This window comes from Emydura macquarii, unplaced genomic scaffold (assembly GCF_026122565.2).
Source record: "Emydura macquarii macquarii isolate MOO-44397 ecotype Brisbane River unplaced genomic scaffold, CSIRO-AGI_Emac_v2 contig_705, whole genome shotgun sequence".
Classification (NCBI taxonomy): Eukaryota; Metazoa; Chordata; order Testudines; family Chelidae; genus Emydura; species Emydura macquarii.
The window spans coordinates 7575517-7596659 of record NW_027130842.1 but is presented as its reverse complement, the minus strand read 5'-3'; the positions used below and the strand labels follow the sequence as shown (position 1 = coordinate 7596659).

The window sequence follows — 21143 nt, the reverse complement described above, 5'->3', positions numbered from 1 at the left end:
TTCACAGATAGATCAATATCCTACAGAAGTTAAGTTTCTTGTCCATGGTCACATAGCGAGTCAGTCACAGAATAAAGAATAGAACCTAAGCTCTGTCTCCACTAACCCGCTCTTAGCATTAAAATGCTATCTCCCTATCAAGAGTACACAGACTATAAACAGCAGCCCAACACCTAGACTCCATCAAGGTCCTGAAATTATATATTAATTCATCAGGTTATGCAGCATTACAACTACGTTACCAATTTACACTGCAATGTCAAAGTCTATCAAGTGTCAGTAAGATTAAGACTCCTGCTTCAGCTCTGTCCTTGCAGTTCTTCCCCAAAAGGCCTTCTCAGTTATACTCTGCAGCTGTGACAGCAAATCGTCACATTTTACAGTCTACAATGACCCTATCTGTGATTCAATTTGACACTTTGCCTTAGTGCATAAGCCAGACATGAACCTTTCTGAAGTGTTCTAGATACAAGACACCTTTAGAAACAACCCTCATTTCAATTATGGGAAATATTTTTTTTTTCAATGGAAGACAAATGACAACTTGGTTCAAGTGATGAATGAAAGAGGCACACCAGACATGTCCACACTTTTCCTTAAAAAAATAAAATAATCAAAAACAGAATTATAGATTTCTAATTTTGACTCCCTTTTTATGTAAGCTATCCTGAAGTATTTGCAGATGGTGCGCTCTGAATATCTCAAAAGTAATCCGAAGAACAGAAATGGACTGCTAATTACTATGGTTACATGGAATAAACTACAGCCTGTACCTTTGGCTGGATGTCAGGTATTCATTTGCAAGCAAACAATGACAGACAGAATAGCAGAGATTTTTGAAAGCTTTTATAAAATCAGGCTAGCAAGTATAAAGTTTGAGTAAAGGAGGCAAGAAAGTGCATTTGGAAGCTGAAAACTCCTCAGAGTATTTTGCTTTGAGGCTGCAAACAGCAATGTGTTTCTCAGAGTTCCATATGCCTCCTGAGTCCCCCTTCTGCATTAAATAAATCCATTTTTTAAAACACATGTACAATTAAGTTAGCAGATTTCTTTAGCTGTCAGGCTGAAGAAAAGAGAGAGTCTCATTCTCACAGAAGAGACAATGAGACTCAGGAGATAAGAGTTCTATTCATGGCTCTGTAACTGGTCTGCTGGGTGACTTTAAACAAATGACTTCACTGCTCATTGCCTCAGTTTCCCCATCTATAAAATGGTAATCGTACTTACACCTCCTTTGGAAAGTGCTTTGAGGTCTATGGATGAAAAGAGCTATATAAGAGCTAAGTGTTGTTATTATTGCATCTCCCCATTTTGCAGGGTGTAGGGGAAAAGGAAAGCGGTTCTTCCCCAAAGCTAGTTAAAAGCACCATGAATTAAGATGGATGGTTATTGTCTCCACTTCAATTTTGCAGAGGTCAGGTTGAAAGTCAGGATTGCGTTTGGCTTTTGTAAGACAAACTCTGAAAGTGGAATTTTTCATCTCAGTCATTTGTACTCATTTTGCACTTCATTAGTTCTGTGGAGACTTGTACTAACTGACCATCCGGATACTGGACATGCAGCTAAGGTTAGAACGCTGGAACAAAAATAAAAGTGCTACTACTAACTCACCGAACAGAGTCAGAATATTCTTTTTTCACTTAACACATTTTAATTTCTCCTTCCTTCTGGCAACTGCCTTTCAAATGGCTGCTGGGCCCTCTTCCCGAAAGCTCCAGAAGCGAAGGCATTGTGGTGTGACACACACCTGAAGCCTTGCAGTCCTCTTGTCAGAAGTGGGAGACCAGCCCAGTCCACCAGCAGTGAATCTGCAAGCAGGTGTCCTAACCAATCACTTGCTCCAATTGTACTTCAGGCTGGCTTGGCTTTCCTCTCATTTCTTCCCACATACTCTACAGGCTACTGTATTGTAGACACTTGACAGGTCATTATTCCATTATAATGCTAGAGTCTGGTTCCTAAATTCAAATCAGAGGATCTACAAAAGCCATACTACATTTTAAGTCAGTTGTTGCGAAGTTCGTGACAGATCTAAGTCTTGGCCCCCTCATTCACTACTATAATCCCCTCTACCACACACTGCTATTCTCTGTTCTCTCTTAATTCCTGGCTCTCCCCCCGCCCCCCTTTTCTATGTATTTAGTGGCTTTTTCTTTCCATTTTTATTCTTTATCCAAATACATATATATATTCCCACTACCTTTAACTGTGTCTCTCCCAGATCCTACCACCTTTTCTCTCCAGTTTCCTCTCCCTTCCCTCCTCAACTTCCCTCCCAGTTTCTTCCCCATCTGCATGTCCCCTCCCCTTCAACCTTCTCGCTCAGAAATTTAAAAAAAAAACAAAAAACCATCAAAGCACTACGCATCATTTTATTCCACTGAAACCCATCACCCTAAGAGCAACAGACTGTAGTCCAAGGCCAAGTTAACTTTTCCAAAACAGGATTTTTCTGTTTTTCCCTTAGCATTCCTTGTGAATAATTAGGGTGAGTAAAAAGAGGAATCTCTAAAAAAGCTACGGCCCTGAGCAGGCCACTCAATGAGAACCTGGGATCTATGATGCGTAACTTGTTTTGAGGATGAGAAGGTGATAGATAATTCTGAATCAGAAGGACAGTTCTAAAATCAACCAAACAGAACACCCAGATATGCAACTTCTAGGGCTGCCAAAACTGTGGACATGTCAACCTTGAAAATGTGCCTTTAAACCATATAAAATGGAAACTATTGTCCTTAGTAGTATATTTGTTTTCTCATAAGAACTTTTTATTTGTAAGGAAAGTTTACAGCAACCCCATCTAAAAAAGTTAGAAAATGTTCAAAAGTAAACTTAAAGACTTGAAGACCTTTACCTGTGCCTCAAATTTGAGCAGTTTACATTCATCTCTATTTGACGTTCATACAATAAGAGTCATTTTCCATAAGGGCCAATATTTTTGTATTAAGTATGACAGTTATAAAATAAAGTTGAGAAAATTATAATAGAGAGTTTCTCTCATAGATGATGAAATAGCCCAGTATTGGACTTGATGATCAGAGCTCAGCATCTTAACAAGAATAATTTCCTATTGCATAGTATCAATTCACACCACGGATTGTGTGTGACGCACATTTTCAATTTTTTTCATTTGCTTTTCAAAAAATAATCAGGGGAGACAGCACGTTAGCTTAATTCATTCCACTGATCTGCCCTCCTTTGTATTCATTAACTTTATTAATTCATAGCAGTGACATTGGCCATGGGCAATTACTGTCATTTTGTGGTGTGAATGACAAACCGTCAAAGAGACATCTGACTCTCCCACACACATCTCTTTCTCTTTTTCCCCCCCTCCCCTTTGCTGTTACTGTCTTTAGGATCAGGCCCACCTGCCTTCCCCCAAGTACTGTACATTCATTTTGAAAGATAAACTTACAGCATAATGCTTTTTGCAATCTTCGGATTTTGATGGCTGTACGGTACGCAGAGAAACGTACGTTGTTCAAGTCAGCTGAAATATTACAGAACAGAAATATCCGTTGTTTTTAAATAAGCAACAATACCAAGAAGTCCACAAAACATCCTTGACACATAATTTCCTAAATCATTATATATCAGTAACACTTGAGGTTAATTTCATTTTCAAAGGTGGAGAGGAAGAGGAAATGCAATATTTCAAATCAAAGCACAAAGACAACCATGAAGTTAGACCCCTTGAAGTCAATAGAAGGACTGTCCCTTGACTTCAGAGGATCAGGCCCTTAGACATTATTACAGTGGCAACGGTGTGTGCAAGTATTTTCCAGACTAGTATGAGGACAAAGTCCACCTCCCAAAGAGCTTACAATCTAAAAATTAGACAATGTACAGATGAAGGACAGGGGATAGGGTGCAACAAAGGTCATAGTTATTGAGTGGGGACCTTTAGCAAGATTCTTACTAGCTATAATTTCCATAATGTCACGATTTTATTAACAACTCTGAGATGGGAACATGGGTGGATGGATAGGTAGATGGGTTGCCAGCAAGAGATGTATACTATCAATTTTACAAACTGTTAAGTACAGTCATATCTTTACCTATTGAATAGCATTTTTTCCTTGCATTCCTCAGACAGGGGAGATTTCAGAGTATATGTAGATGTTTACATGGGTATGCTGCCGAACCAGCCCTACCATAATATCATAAACAAGGCTTTATTGCTCTGAGTCACTGCAAACCATAGCATTCTACAGGCTGTATATCCTTGCTTAAATGCACAGGGAGCCTGGGTCCTGTGGTCACTTGAGGATAGTAACATAATTGCTATTTAAAATTAATTAAATAAATAAAATGCTACATCAAAAGATAGTCACACCAAAATATTCTATTGAATTAAAGTTGTTTACTGAATACAAATACGGATTTCCTGATTAAGATATCAAGTTTCCTAGCTCTAAGTCTTCAGTCACACAGTAGGGTACACTTAATTAAATATAGTTCACAACAGCTCAGTCGTGGTCAGCAGACAATGAGAGTTTCAGTCAACCCGTTAGATGAATTCCATAAAATTGCTTATATCAAGGAATTGTACTCACCTAGGGACTGGAAGAGTTCAGACATTTTAGGATGATCCCAACAGGTTGTTTGTGTCTGGTGACTACAAGAGAGTGAGACAAGCAAAGATTGAGACAAAAAAGAACAAAAGAAAACACATTTTGAGCCACAGATTAAACTCTTTGGTTATAAGCAAAAAACATTAAAAAAAAAAATCCCTTAGTTCTTATATCAAAAACACGATTTGTATCATCCAGTTGCTTGATGCATTTGATCACAGAACTTATAAGATAATTGTCCCATATTTAGCATCTACTAAACAATTTATTTCTGTTCCTATTTTCTGTCCTACTTTTGTCTCTTCTTTAAATCTGTTTCAATTGGACTCAGATTCTGAAATCAGGAAGACAACTAATAAGGTAAAGATGCAAATTCCTTGCTGTCTCAGCATATCAAATCTATTTTTACATTTTGAAGTGTTTTTACTACAGGCAGGCTTTCATTTCATAGTCCTCATTACATATTTGCAACTAGTCAATATCAGAAATACAAACAATGATCTTATGACTTATCCATAAAAACACATTTAATGAAGCACATAATAACCTTTCCCACATGAATACCTATAGTTCTCTAATCTCACAGGATGACTTTCTGCATTTATGCTCTCAGAACATGAACACGAGCATCACCATTTAATCTACCATTTAACATCTCTGGTTCATCTATTAGGGTCTCATATATCCAGCCATGTGGATAAAATGCAGCTTATCTCATGCTCAATGAAATCTCAATTTTTTTTTGTCAATCATGTTCTGGTTCTATTTTTGCATATTAATTGTTAGAAAGATTATACATTCATACCACACACAAGTGTTTAAATTCAATTCAGATTAATTAGACAATTAATTACACTGGATGTTATACTAAAAAGATCACAACATTCCTACTAAGAATTAACAAGCTAGTACTGTAAATGAAATGATCCCAGGTTAGCGAATTAAGCAATATTTAATGAATCAGAAAAACCTACTATCTTTTTTATTTGAACTTTTAAGCAGACACAGAGAAAAGCATACAAAATATTTAGAACAAACATGAAGAACTGCCTATGTTTTAACTCTGGACAGTTTTGATTTTTAAAGGTTGTCTGCTTGTTGTACTTTGATGGTAAAAGTTATCTAGCATATTCTAACAAAACAAGGTGGCAATGTACTGTAACTACGATTTTAGCAAGAAATGAGGGGGGAAATAGAAAAGATGTCAAGTTTTGATAAGCATGCAGGACTTCAGATTTATTTAATTTTTTAAATGAATATTTGGACTGAAAGTCTCATTAAAATAAACTTTCTTGGGAGATTTCTGACATTCAGAAGAATTGAGTTTGTTTATAAAAGAGTACCCAAACATTTAAGAACCTTAAAGCAAAGAAAGTTTGTTTCAATTTTGGCTGTCAAAGCTTCCTGGGCAGAGGGAGGAGCTTAGTTTTCCCATACGCAAATGCTTTCATAACAAGATAGTATTTTGCCACTGAACTCAGGTGGCCATAACTTCAGCAGGTATAAATGGGTGTACCTCCACTGACTGACAGCAGCTGAAGATCTGGCCCAGTAATACCTTCCACCACTGCTGTATACTGTGACATGTCTCAGAGAATTTCACTGAGAAATATCAATTTCTTATTAATGCAGTAGAAAGGAAGCGTTTGTTCTCTTTTAATGAATATTTCTAGATAGGCACTTGCAGGTAAAAAGAGCACCATATGCAAGTACCAGAAATCTACCCAACTGTGGATGAATCAACCTCTTCTGTTAGACCTGATTTCAGGAAAGAACTTTAAGCATCCGTTTAAATCCATCACAATTCAAGAGAGCAATTAAACATGTTTCTAAATTTAAACATACTTACAGTTACAGATGTGCTTAAATGCTTTCCTGAATAGGGACAACTTCCTAAATTGCAACCTTAGGCGGGTTTCAGTTTCATAATATAATCATGTGAACTGAACACAAAAAGTCAAAGCCTTGATATCCTGGACTAAAAAATAGTGCCAGTGCCAAAAAACACATATCCAATCATCAGTTTTACAACTTCTAAAAGGAAGCCTTAAAAATGCCATTAATGCTTGTCCTTGTCTGCAACAAAGTCACCTGAAAGAAGACCGTAAAATTTCTAGACTTGACAGTTATTTCCCTGTCAGATTATAAACTAATAAATCAGCTGTGAAACCAACTAAGAAAGAGAGAAAACTTGTGTTTCTCGATCTCGTTGGCACTGAACTATGGCGATTTACTGTGCTGCATTCTCAGTGATACTAGTGTAGCAATGAATTAAGATTCCTATGTCAGGGTAAGGAGCCTGTATAGTTTCAGTAAATGGGAACAGAAAATGTAATATAATGGTCTGCATTGATCAGCCCATTAAATAACCTCAGAACTGGCGCCTCAGGTTACTCTCTCACTGAGGATGCAGGATGCTGATGTTACCAAGTGTCTCCAATACAGTGTTAAGCGAAATGCTGCCATTATCACCTGAACTGCTTCATACTGGCCTACATTACTAGCATCAGTTGTTTGCATCATAAATGTAGGATCACATCTAAAATAAGGGCCATTAGTAAAGCTCATTTATTCAAGCTCATCTGAAGCAGTAATAAGGCCTCACAAAATTTTTTTTGTCTGATTTACTTGTCAACATTATAAGTGAAAAGTATCATCTGGCATAGAGTCTGCATTAGTGTCTGGATTGTAAAGGGCTTTGAGAACTTCAAATCTCTACAAGCATAAGTGGACCATGGCAGTGTGCAAAACACTTTTAAATACTGTTTATATCAGATTTTTTAAAAATTCTTAACAATGAATGATTTAAAAGCTAAAATATTTGACAATCCAATCCCCAGATGAAAATGCATATAATGAATCTCTCTCTAGTTCATCCCCAAACTCTGTTTATCTGATTTTGCCAGAAGTCACATGCTTGAATTTAAGCATGTGCTTAAGTACTTTGCTGAATCAGGGCGTACCTCAGTCCACTCATCTGTAAAATGGGTATTTTTTGACTATCATTTGTGAGGTACATTGTGAACCTCAGCTGGAAGGTGCTGTAGAAGTTTAAAATTTTTCTATCAGCTATTGTCACCTATCAAAAACAATGAATAAATTATATGACCAATGTTGGCTCCATATTTCTCCTACCCAACATAAAATTGTTATATTCTACTAGGCTCAAAGGAATGGAGTTTTTCTCCTTATTTAAGAACTACTGTATAGACAATTCAGCTCAGTATATTTATGAAAAAGAGGGAGGAACCTAAAACAACTAAGACACAGAAAAAGTAATCACTTCAGAACGTCTTAATACCATTTACTGTGGAATGCCAGGGCTTGTGACAGCTTCGCTGATAATCACTGGCAATCTGGACTCCTGGTCCTGTAGGATTAACATCCCCAAAACAGATAGCTAAGTATTAAGGAAATGGGATCCCCGGAGAATTTTTCTTTTAATGAATAATAATAATAATTAGATCATTATTATTAAAATTACATACATACTTTTCTATGGAACTCTAAGTGAAAATCTCAAAGGGCTTCACAAGTGTTATTTTAGCTTAACCACATGCCACATGAAATGTTATTTTCCTATTTTACATATGGTTAAAAATGAGACAGACAGACATAAGTGAATCTGCCCACATGACACAGCCATTCAAAGACAGAGTATGTAGGTATTAGAATCCAGGAATCCTCACCCCCAATGCCCTACACTTTGCACTAGAGCTCGCTACCTCCCGGTAATGTAATAACCGAATGGACAGCTGAATTTTCCCTTTGACATGGAAATACAAAGAATGCCAACACGAGATCTGTGCTATTATACAAAAATATTCCCAGGACACTGCCATTTTTAACAATTACCTGAGTAGCACTACTAAATAAGATCCCCTATTTTTCCACCAGCTAGAGTAGTGCATTCTGAACATGGCTGTTCATAGACTAATGGATTTTTAAAACTCACTCCCTTTCATACTGGTATGTTTTTATGTCAAATACCATTCCACCTGTTAGTAAACTGTATGAGAAAGGGGCCCCAATGACCCAGAAAATTGAAAATGAGATATAGAGCTTTTTTAACTCTAGGTCACTGATTCAATATAGCCCTGTTTGCTAGTGACCAAAAAGTTATTACTATTGGATAGCTGCTAGAGGCCTACATGAAATGAATTTGGTTGTCTTAGTCTTATCCCCAGAGGATGAAGTTTTACATCATAAAACCACCACTCTCAGTTTCCAATCTTGTTGGCAGGTTTAGCAGAGAGGCTTGCTTCCAGACACAGTACAGACATACCCTGAGTGACCCAAGCACCGGAGGTGATCCATTCAGGTGAAAGAAGCAACACATTGTCACTGCTGCTGCTAGTGGTGCCACTGTTCATGTCGTAGCTATTCTGTGGATTAAAGACTTCAGTTTCCAGGGCAGTAAAGCTGGTCCCTTTCATACACACCATATTCAAACATACGCACAAAAAAGCTATATGAAAACTGCAAATGAGGGCATATTGAATAGGGCTGTAAAAATGCTACTATAGCTGAATATTAATGAGGAGCTAAAAGAGGAACCAATCTCAATGTTGCTATTTCTCACTACAAAATTATGTTTGATGACAATTTCATAACACATGGGGACTTTTTATGTGCACACAAATTGAATTTCACAGGAAGAATAAATGTGTGTGCAGGTAACCTTAACATGCAACAAATAAGAATGTCAGTCAAAGGAGTCATTTTAAGGGTCTCAAAATAGGAGGCAAACAAGATAAACCAATCGGTGTGGATTTGGTTTGCAAAGCAGCTCTCTGAAATGAGACCCATCTTTCTCGGTTGTAGACACATTCGCTTTTGTGCTACTGATGCATGACTAATGCAAACAGATCAACCTATAAAAACTGTGCTAAGCAAGTAAAGAAGCTTATAGTGCTGGACAGTCTTCTGCACAGATGACATGGACTTGCAGAAACTGGGGGAAGATCTCTCTTACTGTCCCTAATGGCTCTTTTATGCATATTCAAGCCATAGTGACATGTCCTGAAGCATACACTACATTGGTTATGATTGCCCATCAGGGATCTCTTCCAGGCACAATAATGAGCCATTGGATGCTTCTCTGTTTTTCTGATATCCTAGTTAATAGGGGAGTAAACATGCAGAAAAGAAGCTATTATGACAACAAAGACAAACAATGTAGTAAAATGAAGATTATATTTTTCCTTAAAATGTTTTTTTTAAATTGTGAGAGGCGTTGCATGGACACCTTCAGAAAGCAGAGTAAAGACAGAGCAAGCTTCTCCTGCATTGTCCTGCCAATGGGCTTCCATCTTTTTCTGAAGATTCTCTCTGGTCAGAAAGGTAGTGACAATTAGAGGGAAGAGATTTCAGTCTCCATTCCCATTTGCGCCGCACCTGCGCTGAGACTGTACAAGACTAACAATTAGTGCAAAGCGTTGTGATGGTTTTCGACACATAGGCACCACAGTCAATCCGTAGAAAATTGAGTCTTTACTAGCAAAAGGTGTGTGCCGTACATGGGCAAGCTACATTATGGTCTGCATGCAAATCAGAATGTGCAATATTTAGTTCTGTCTCAATGATTTAAACTCTGGTATCTCCAAACTGCAGAGCTAGAAACAGGAGATTTACATGATAGGAAAGTGGAGATTCCTAGTTTTCCACATTATGATGCACAGCACTCAATCTTATCTCTAGAAATCCCAAGAAATCTCACTTTAAAGTTGTGGCATTTTCAGGTATAGAAAAGCTATTTTAGGTACTTTAAGAGGCATTTTAGATGTATTCATTTTAAATTTTGTCCTTGTTTGAGTCCTGTACAATTGGACTCATGGCAATTACAGTGCCTGAATTTGTAGAACAGTCTCAATGCAAGCTTTTAAAACTCTGACATTTCTAACAGTGTTATGTCTTTTTAGCATATATGGCTTATACTGAATGCATGATGGAGATATGTGGTATTAAGGTTTAACTAACATTGTTTGGAATAATCACTAACTCTTTTAAACTGCTAACAATCTGGAACGGGGTTTGTCTCTTTTCTCTATTTGTACGGCACCAACAATCAAGGCCTTTGAGTGTTACCATAACAAATATTTACTGCCACGCCTATTAATAACTTGAAGCTTTGCCACTCATGAATAGCTCAATCTTCCGAAAGTCTGTATACCACACCACCCTGCACTGTATAAATTAAAATATAACGTTACACACACAAAAATAAATCCTTGGGTGAGAAAATAAAAATGCGTAGTTGGGGGTTTGACATAATGGATCTGACAACACTGCCAAAGTGACCTCTAATGGCAATATATGAAAGAGGAACTGCTGATATTTGGCAACTGGATAGAAGGAGGAAAACTAGCTTGGGCAGTCATCAATAGCTGATTTATCAGCCAGATACCAGGGCTAGTGGAGGGTTAGGGGAGAAAAAGTATTGTCTTTATTTACAAAAAATATAGTGGAAGCTACTATAGTATGTATAATGTAATGAATCCTACTGGCTGCAACAAGATGATGATGATGAGACTGTGATATGGTAGAGTTCCACAAGAGCAGCGGGTTTACCAATTTGGACTGAAACTTCCAAACAATCTCCCAGATTTTAAGACCCTTTCCAACCAGAACCAGAAAACAGGACCCTCTCAAGTTCTGGATCTGACCCAGACTAAAGCCAAAGTAATGGATTTGGATCTAAATATTTGAAGGTTCCACCAGCACATATTTCCCTTGCTTACGCGCACACATGCAGTTAGTTCAATGGTGCTATCAACCTCAATACAAACATCAAAGAACTGAAAAGCGACTTCACTATACAATCCCAACACAATCTGTGTTTTATTTCAATGAGACTACTTGTGAAATAAGACATTACTCAATTTAACTGAGAAAGGAAAATCAGGTGTATTATGAATATTCCTCTGAAACAGATCTGTGGGAGGGGCAGCAGGCAAGTAGCCTTTCCAAGGTCAGCAGGAGGTTCCAGAGAGATGTTCCTAACCTGCGCACCACAAGAGGCATAAAAGGAAGCGAGTTCTTCTTTTGTGGAATTTAAGAAGTCTGCAGGACAGCAATTCCACTGCTACAGACATGCCAAGCTCCAGGAGGTCCCAAAGACAATCTTTCAGAGAGTGGGTCCTTCCTTATAGCTCAGCCAGAAAAAACAGTGAATTGTTTCACCGACTGTGCCATGAGGCAATACTTTTGATACTGAATTCTTTTTCTGTTGGTTACACATGTGACTCATTCAGCAAAAGTATGTTGTATATCTCATTCTCTGCCAAAATGTATTGGCACAATATAAATCATACGCCACAATATTCACAGTCAGATACATCTCATGACACATTTGACCAAAAAAATAAATAAATAAAAATAAAACCAACATCACAGCATGAATGGATATATATATACAAATATAAAATAAACAGAAATGGCTATAACTAATGGTGTTCTAACTTAAAAATCTGAAAATAATAAACTGAAAAAATAGCCCATGCCTTCGATTTTAGAATAAATTGCAGGCAACAACCAAGTTTTTGTCCTCTAATGTTTTAGAAATAAACTTCAGATAAATTCATTATCAACAACTGGTGTGTTATCAAATACATTTGATGACAAACTCTCTAATAATTCCCTTTGCTAGCTAATACATTTTTAACATTTGCTGGACACTTTTGTTAAAATGACAAGTGGTGAAATAGTTAAACAGTGTTGCCATTTAAATTGCGATCAGTAGATATATAACAGTTAACCATTCAACTGAGTTTCATGAGGCAGTTCACACATCTCAAAGCTACTGTTTCATGCTGCTTGCAGACTAAGGAAGATAAAACACTCTAATCATGTTATCAAGGTTCTCTCTATAACAATGAGGGCAAGAGATGAGCATTATTTTTGTAAAATTCCCTAGCATAGACAAAGCGTCAGTCAGTTGTGATAATAATTGGCTCATAGTACCTGAAAGAACGGTTACTTACCTCATAACTGTTGTTCTTCAAGATGTGTTGCGCATGTCCATTCTGATTTAGGTGTGCGCACGTGCCAATGCACCAGTGCTGGAAATTTTTCCCCTTGTGGTACTTGTAGGGCCAGCTCTAGCGCCCTCTGCAGTGGCATGCGTATGCGCTCATATATAGGGCGCTGCCAGCCCGCCTCCCTTCTAGTTCCTTCCTGCTGGAATTCCGACAGAGGGAAAAGGAGGGTGGGTTCTGGAATGGACATGAGCAACATCTCAAAGAACAACAGTTACGAGCTAAGTAACTGTTCTTTCTTCTTCGAGGGCTTGCTCATGTCTATTCTGATTTAGGTGACTCACCAGCAGTGCCTCTGGAGGTGGGCAGGAGTTCATGGCCATGATGATTGCAGTACTGCTCTGCTAAATGCAGCATCGTCCCAAGCTCAGTGTGTGATGGCATAGTGGGCTGTAAAGGTATGTATGGACGACCATGTAGCAGCTCTACACAGATCTTGAATGGGCACGTGCCAGGAAAGCTGCTGAAGACGCCTGAGCCTTTGTGGCATGGGTTGACAGGGACACTGGAGGAGTGAATGCTGCCTGTTCATAGCAGGCTCGAATGTAGGCATCCCAGTATGCTATTCGCTGAGATGAGACTGGCTTGCCCTTCATTCGGTCAGCCATCGCTAAGAAGAGTTGCGTGGAGCAGTGAAACTGTCTGGTCCTATCAATGTAGGAGGCTAAAGCCCTTCTTACATCAAGAAAATGAAGGCACCTTTCTTCATTAGAGCTGAGACTTTGGACAGAAAACTGGCAGGAAGATGTCCTGATTAACATGAAAATGGGACATGACCTTTGGTAGGAAAGCAGGGTGAGGGTGAAGCTGGACCTTGTCCTTGAAAAACACTATGTAAGGAGGTTCCGAGGTTAAGGCTTTAATCCCAGACACTCTTTGTGCAGAAGTAATTGCTACTAGAAAGGGGCCACCTTCCAGGACAGGTGCATGAGAGAGCAGGAGGCAATAGTTCAAAAGGTGGAGCAGGACAGGACAACAGGACAAGGTTTAGGTCCCAGTGGGGAACCGGCTCCCTAATTGGAGGGAAGAGCCTTTCCAGCCCTTTGAGAAATCTAGCCACCATCGCATGAGAAAACACCAATCTGCCCTGTATTGGTGGGTGAAAGGCTGATATCGCCACCAGATGAACCTTGACAGATGAGAAGGCTAAGCCTTCCAGCTTCAAATGAAGCAGATAGTCCAAGATCACCTGAACAGGAGACTTTGTTGGTGATACATTTTGATGGGCCACACAGGAGGTGAAGCGCCTCCACTTTGCTAGATAGGATGCCCTGGTTGAAGGCTTCCTACTTTCCAACAAGACCCTCTGAACCTGAGCTGAATAATGACATTCTTCCCTGTTCAGCCATGAAGCAACCCCACTGTCAGATGCAGGGAGCCCTGGGTGGAGAAGCCGACCCCTGTCCTGGGAGATGAAGTAACAGAAGTGACCAAGGTCGAGCCCCAGAGAGCTCCATCAGCATCCTGAGCCAGTGCTGACAAGGCCATGCTGGGGCTATCAGGATGACTCATGCCCTGTCTCTCTTGACTTTCACAAGTACTCTGTGTACAAGAGGTATCGGGGGAAATGTGTATGAGACCTCTCGACCACGAGAGGAGGAAAGCATCTATCACAGGGAGTCATCCTCTTATCCCAGGAGAGAGCAGAAGCGAACACATTTCCTGTTTTCCCTGGTTGCAAACAGGTCCACTTAGGGAGCTCCCCACATTTGGAAGATGTGGTTGGCCACTTCCTGGTGGAGTGACCACTCCTGGTGAGAGCAAAAGGTGAGGTGCTCAAACGATCTGCTAGAGTATCCTTCAAACCAGGGAGATGGACCGCATTGAGGTAAATGTTGTGATCCACACAGAGGACCCAAAGACGTAAGGCTTCTTGACACAGGGCTGAGGATCTGACTCCCCCTTGTTTGTTGAGAGAGTATATTGCCGCTGTGTTTTCTGTAAGAAACCACATCACCTTGTTGGACAAGTGCGACAGGCAAGATGAATGGCCCTGAGTTCTCTGACATTTATGTGAACAGCCAGCTCCTCTCTGGTCCAAAGGCACTGAGTCCGGAGGGAATCCCAAGATGGGAATCCCAGCTCACATCTGAGGCATCTGAGACTAGGGACAGCGTTGGTCTCGGGGCCTCAAAAGGTACTCCTGCTAGCACCTGTTGTGGGTTCATCCACCATGATAGAGAGGTGAGTATGAGGGGTGGAGGGAGGAGGGGAGATCGTGAGAACTCTGTCCAGGGAGTGCCTGGATGGGGAGTCTGCTGTTATCAGCCACATTTGGAGCCAGTGAAGGTGAAGTCTGACGTACCGTACCATGTAAGTACAAGCCACCACACGACCCAGGAGGCTGAAGCATACTCTCACCGTGCTCAGTGGGTGGGTCTTCAGACTGGCTATAAACTCCATCATTGCTCGAAACCTGGACCTGGGCAGTAGCGCTTTGGCTTGAATAGAGTTCAGGACAGCCCCTATAAACGCTATTCTCTGGACCGGTGTAAGCATCGATTTCAGTTAATTTATCAGCAGGCCCAGCAACCAACACACGTCTCTTACAATTTTGATAACACATTGGACCTGCTCCCTTGAGTGACCTCTGATGCGCCAATCATCCAGGTAAGGAAACATCTGTACTGCCCTGCGCCTGAGGTGGGCTGCTACCACTGCCATACATTTGCTAAATATGCGAGGTGCAGTGGAAAGGCTGAATGGAAAAACTGTAAATTGGTAATGTGTGCCAACTGTAAACCGCAGTAACCTCCTGTGGCCCACAAAAATAGCGATATGAAAATAAGCATCCTTGAAATCGAGGGCAGTGTACCAGTCTCCCGGATCCAGAGAGGGGATAATGGCTGTTAGGAAGACCATATGAAATTTTAGCCATTTGAGGAGCTTGTTTAGGGCCTGTAAGCCCAGGATGGGCTCAGGACTCCTTTTGCCTTTGGGATCAAAAATTACCGGGAGTAAAATCCTTTGCCTCTCAGTCCTTGAGATCTCCCCTCCACCACCCCCTGCTTCCAAGAGGGCTTGAGCAATGCTGGAGCTCCAGAGACCTGCTGCGTGTTGGTGACTCATAGGCTCTTGGAAGGGAGGAAGGTGATCAGGAACAGTCAACATGGATTCACCAAGGGCAAGTCATCCCTGACCAACCTGACTGCCTTCTATGAAGAGGTGACTGGCTCTGTGGATGTGGGGAAAGTAGTGGACATGATATACCTTGATTTTAGCAAAGCTTCTGATACATTCTCCCACAGTATTATCATCAGCAAGTTAAAGAAGTATGGGGTTGGATGAATGGACTATAACATGGATAGAGAGCTTGCTAGGTCATCGGGCTCAACAGGTAGTGATCAATGACTCCATGTCTAGCTGGAAGCCGGTCACAAGTGGAGTGGCCCCAGGGGTTGGTCCTGGGGCCAGTTTTGTTCAACATCTTCATTAATGATCTAGAGGATGGGGTGGATTGCACCTGCAGCAAGTTTGCAGATGACATTAAGCTGGACGGAGTGGTAGATACACTAGAGGGTAGGGATAGGATATAGAGGGACTTAGAAAAATCAGAGAATTGGGCCAAAAATAAATCTGATGATATTCAACAAGGACAAGCGCAGAATCCTGCACTTAGGAAGGACGAATCCCATGCAATGCTACAGACTGGGGACCGACGAGCTAGGCAGCAGTTGTGCAGAAAAGGCTTGGGGGTTACAGTGGACAAGAAGCTAGATATGAGTCAGCAGTATGCCCTCATTACCAAGAAGGCTAACAGCATATTGGGCTTCATTAGTAAGAGCATTGCTAGCAGATTGAAGGAAGTGATTATTCCCCTCTATTCGGCACTGGTGAGACCACATTTGGAGTAGTGTGTCCAGTTTTGGGCCCCCCACTGCAGAAAGGATGTGGACAAACTGGAGAAAGTCCAGTGGAGGGCAACAAAAATGATTAGGAGGCTGGAGCACAAGATTTATGAGGAGAGGCTGAGGGAACTGGGCTTGTTTATTCTGCAGAAGAGAAGAATGAGGGGGGATTTGATAGCAGCCTTTAACTACCTGAAAGGGGGTTCCAGAGAGGATGGAGCTAAGCTGTTCTCAATGGTAGTAAATGACAGAACAAGGAGCAATGGTCTCAAGTTGCAGTGGGGAAGGTCTAGGTTGGACATTAGGAAAAAGTTTTTCACTAGGAGGATGGTGAAGCACTGGAATGGGTTACCTAGGGAGGCGGTGGAATCTTCATCTTTAGAGGTTTTTAAGCTGAGGCGTGACAAAGCCCTGACTGGGATGATTTAGTTGAGGTTAGTCCTGTTTTGAGCAGGGGATTGGGACTAGATGACCTCCTGAGGTCCCTTACAACTCTAATATTCTATGATTCTATGAACTAAAGAACTCCAAAGATTGACGCTCAGCAGATAGGTGCCATTGCTCCGGGGATCCGTGCTTAGCATCTGGTGGCCAGAGGCAAAACCCGATCTCTCTGGGCACGGTTCCAGGGACCGATGCCGAGAATCCGGTGACCGCTGCGAAGCTGGTGAGCAATGACAAGTTGATTTTGGGGAGAGGGGAAGCACTGCGGCTGTGCAACCATTAACTTCCCCTTTGACAGACCCCCAGCCAGGGTGTCCATTCCTCAGTGCAACAGCCTACCCTGTTGCAGAGTAGGCGGTACCGGTGTGGCTAATAGTTCCTTCATCGCCTGGAACGCTTCAGGCATGGAGGGGACCAATAGGCGGCCTGGGCCTCTGATGCTCCCCAGAGTCAGTGGTGGTGCGGGTGCCAGGCTCGACACCCGCACAGGTTGACTCTGGCTTCCCCTAACTTTTCTTAGCCAACTTCAGCACTGGCAAAGTCTGCTTCATGGAGTGCGCTTTCTTCGGGTGCTTTTTTGGCATTGGGGATGCTGAGCGGTGCAGGGTCGATTCCAACACCGGAGGAGTGCTTCTGGTCGATGCTGTGGTACTTGGTCCCGAATCCAGTCTTGGCTCCGAGGTCAGACGGAGCGCCAACTCCATCAGAGGGGCCTTAAGCCCCGGGTCCTTCTTGGTTCGTGGGCGAAAGCCCTTACAGATCTTACACCTCTTGGAAATGTGAGCTTCCCCCAAGCACTTTAAACAGCTTTGATGCGAGTCACTCAACAGCATAAGCTTCTTGCATGAAGTGCACTGTTTAAACCCTGGGAACTGGGGCATGCCTCGACCCTGGGTAAACTCGCTAAACAACAAAACTAACTTCTAAGAATTACTTTAACTATATACACTAGAAACAGCTAAAACCACTAGACTTGCAAAAACAATATGAGACTTGCAAGAGCAAGAGAGTTGTTCCAGCACCGTCACAGGCAGTAAGAAGGAACTGAGAGGGAAAGGGGCCAGCAGCATCCTATCTACAAGTGCATACACGCGCCGCTGCAGAGAACGCTAGAGCCGGCCCTACAGGTACCATTAGGGGAAAAATTTCTGGCACTGGTGTATGCACACACACCTTAATCAGAATGGCAAGCACTCGAAGAAGAACAAAAGCTATACCCTAGCATTGTGGTAAGTGGCACTATATTCCTGAAGGTGAAGTCTTTTGGATGGAATGTAGGACTGAAGTTGTGATCTCCAGTGGTTATTAATCACATGGCCCTTAGCAAGCTGGCACTGCTGTCCTGGCCAAATTCCAGGTGGAGGAATTATTTCCTGCCTGCCTACACTCCCTGTACAGTTTCATCTGGATACAGCATATTTAACTTCCTTTCTTAAACTATTACAGCACACCGTTGTCTTTTGTAAAACAGCTGTTGTAAGGGTAGCTGCATTTCAGCAGGGGTGGAGTAATTTCTGTACATATACAGTACTTTGAACCCGCTCAGGATGAAAAGCACTACCTGTAATTCTTAATTAGAAAATGAAGGCTACTGGTAACAAATAACCTCAAACTAAAACCTATATCACATTTGGCAGCAAATTAAATATTATTTTCCCTTCAGCTCATACAGAAGATGGCATTATGGATGTGGCCAGGAGGAAGAAAGAGATTTATTTCCACGGTCAGTGGATTTTTTTTCCTCTCCCCAATTGATGGTACAACTAAGATCAGAAGAGAGAGAATTGTTGTTCTGAAGGAAGACTTGAAAAGTACAGCAGCAAGGTATCTATTCCTTACCCTGGAGAGTTAAATGTGATATAGAAGGAGATAAAATGTTTGTAATGGTGCTAGGTCCTTTTCAAGCGCATTTAGAAGCGTGTGATTATGGATTTTGAAATTGATTAGTTTGATGATGGTGCTGAGACATCACTGTCCTTAGTAAAATGCCCTATACAATATTAAATTTGCTTTGATCCCTCTCATTTCCTTTTGCGTTGTTCTGCACAGTACAAATACCTAATAAATTATAAATGTGGAAAGACACATAATTGTAGTATGATTAGTTGTGGGTAACTGAATAGCACTGAGAAATGCCAGGGTAATTATTTCTTTCCTACATTCCTTTCACCTGATGGCATATTCTTCAAATTTATTTACAGACTGTGAATTTTAATGGATGTATATTTCAATGTCATTTTTTTAAAAAACAGAGGACATGAATTTCTATGGGTTTTTTTTTAAATATTTTTGTATGAGTGTATAGTTTCTTAAGTTTTACTTTTGCATCACCTGTATGGTAGCCAAGCATGTCTTGTGTGCTTCAAATGGTTATAAATAAAAAGCTGTAGAGAATGTCCATTATAGCCCACATATTTTTGCAGCATAGCCAATGAAAAACGCATTCACAGTTTAATGCTTGCTCAGAGAAATCAATTTTTGTCTCTTGTAACCATTTGTCCAAACTTATCACATTTATTACAAACAATAGTGGATTAGTAAATACTGTGTGACCTATGTTCTATCCTTCCCCATTCTGCTCATTAGTCCCAGTCTCTTGGACACATTCTTGTCAAAAAGTTTAAAGAATCAACTTTCCTCAGGTGCGTTTAGATTCTACAGTTGTAGAGCTCGGTCACATCCTGAGTTTCAAACATCATCCACTGAATTCTACTGCAACAACCAAACTCCAAAATGACAGAACTATAAAAACTAATATCATTAGGCATTAAGAAGAGACAAAATAGAAGGTAAATAGGATCAAGAAAAATTTCAAAGCCACTTGGCAACACCGTGCTCTTGTTTTATATAATAAAAGATTAGAACATGAGGAAACAAAGTAACAGACTGAGTTGTGTATATAAACATACATTTATGTTCAATTCAAGCAAGTATTTTCACTATGCAGAGCGTAGAAGTGTAAACAGCTTCATAAATCTGGGCTCTAAAGAACGAATCTTACTTCCAAGGAAAGAGAACTTTCTCTCTCCTTCAAAGTGCTCCACCTCTTGCTCAAATAAGGGGGGGGCAGGGGTGACACATGTAAAAGGGTGTGTGCTTTGTGGGTAACAAACCTCTCTTAGGCAGGGACTAAAATTTTGTACTTGAATAACTATACAACTCCAAAACCAGTATGCTCACTGAAATTAGTAAACAGGTGGGGGGAAACAAGCTACCAATAGCACGCCTCTTTTTCTTTGAGACATTCCTGTCTGGGCACGTAAAAGCCTGTTACCACTGGCATCAAGCAGGAGAAAGAACAAATGCTACTTATCTCAAAATACAGACGTTTTAAATCATTTTGACACTCTCCTTACTTACAGATCCTTTGCAGGCTAAAACATACCTTCCCACCTTCTCAGAGAAAGTTTCCTAATTTGTGAAAAAAAGTTCCCTTATATTTGTTATAAAACTTGTAAAGATGTAGTATATTTTTTTAAAATCATCATCCTAACAGGTGTACTTCTGCACTATTCCAATTCAAAGGTGAGATCATCTGCAACTCATCTATCACATTCTCACTCTCTGAATACTTCTGGTGGATGTCAAATACCGTATCATACCCTTGGTAACAGGGTAGTTTAGCCTTAGGGGCTGGAGAGATCAGGTGATTCCTCTATGAAGGTGCAGCAGTGGTGAGGGTCTGTTTAGGGAGACCAGAGCAGAGAAAACTGGACAGAGGTTGCTGGGAGTGAGTAGGCTCTAGCAGAAGGATTTGGGAATGGAAAATGAGACTATGGGCAGGAAAGGTCTGGAAGTGACCCAATGGGTAAATAGATGGACTCTGTTTTGGGACCTTGAGTTTTATTTTCTGTGAATAAACCCAGACCCAAAGAAAGGAGGTTTTGAATGGCCCCTGAAAATGGGGTGTGGTTTTATTTAAGAAGCCTTTTGAGGGGGAAACTGAGGCAAGAAGACATTTGCAGGACAGCTCTGAAGCTACCAGGGGGCACTGGGAGGTGGCAGCTCATTGATGCTCTTATTCTGCCCCTTCTCCAGTTCATTTTTCTCCCTCAACTCAGACAAAAGAATATCCAGTTTATTAAGCCCCACCTCCCCACATTCAACCCCTACTGTAAAAACTGGCACAAAGATGTGCCTCAGGGTATCTCCTTAAGAGCAGTAATCTTAAATATAACTATTCTTGGAAGATGCGGAATGCTGAAAGACATCACAGCCTATTCTCCAGTGCAGCCCTG

At 40.9% G+C, this 21143-nt stretch overlaps 1 protein-coding gene across 1 annotated transcript in view; it reads right to left on the bottom strand.

Moving 5' to 3' along the window:
* Window positions 1-21143, bottom strand: part of UTRN (utrophin) — a 503387-nt gene that overhangs the window by 101027 nt on the left and 381217 nt on the right. Inside the window, exons 60-61 of the mRNA XM_067542236.1 lie at window positions 4560-4621; window positions 3419-3493 (exon numbers count right to left, since the gene is read on the bottom strand). Of these exons, the coding sequence (XP_067398337.1) occupies window positions 3419-3493; window positions 4560-4621 (137 nt within the window). The remainder of the gene's footprint in view (window positions 1-3418; window positions 3494-4559; window positions 4622-21143) is intronic.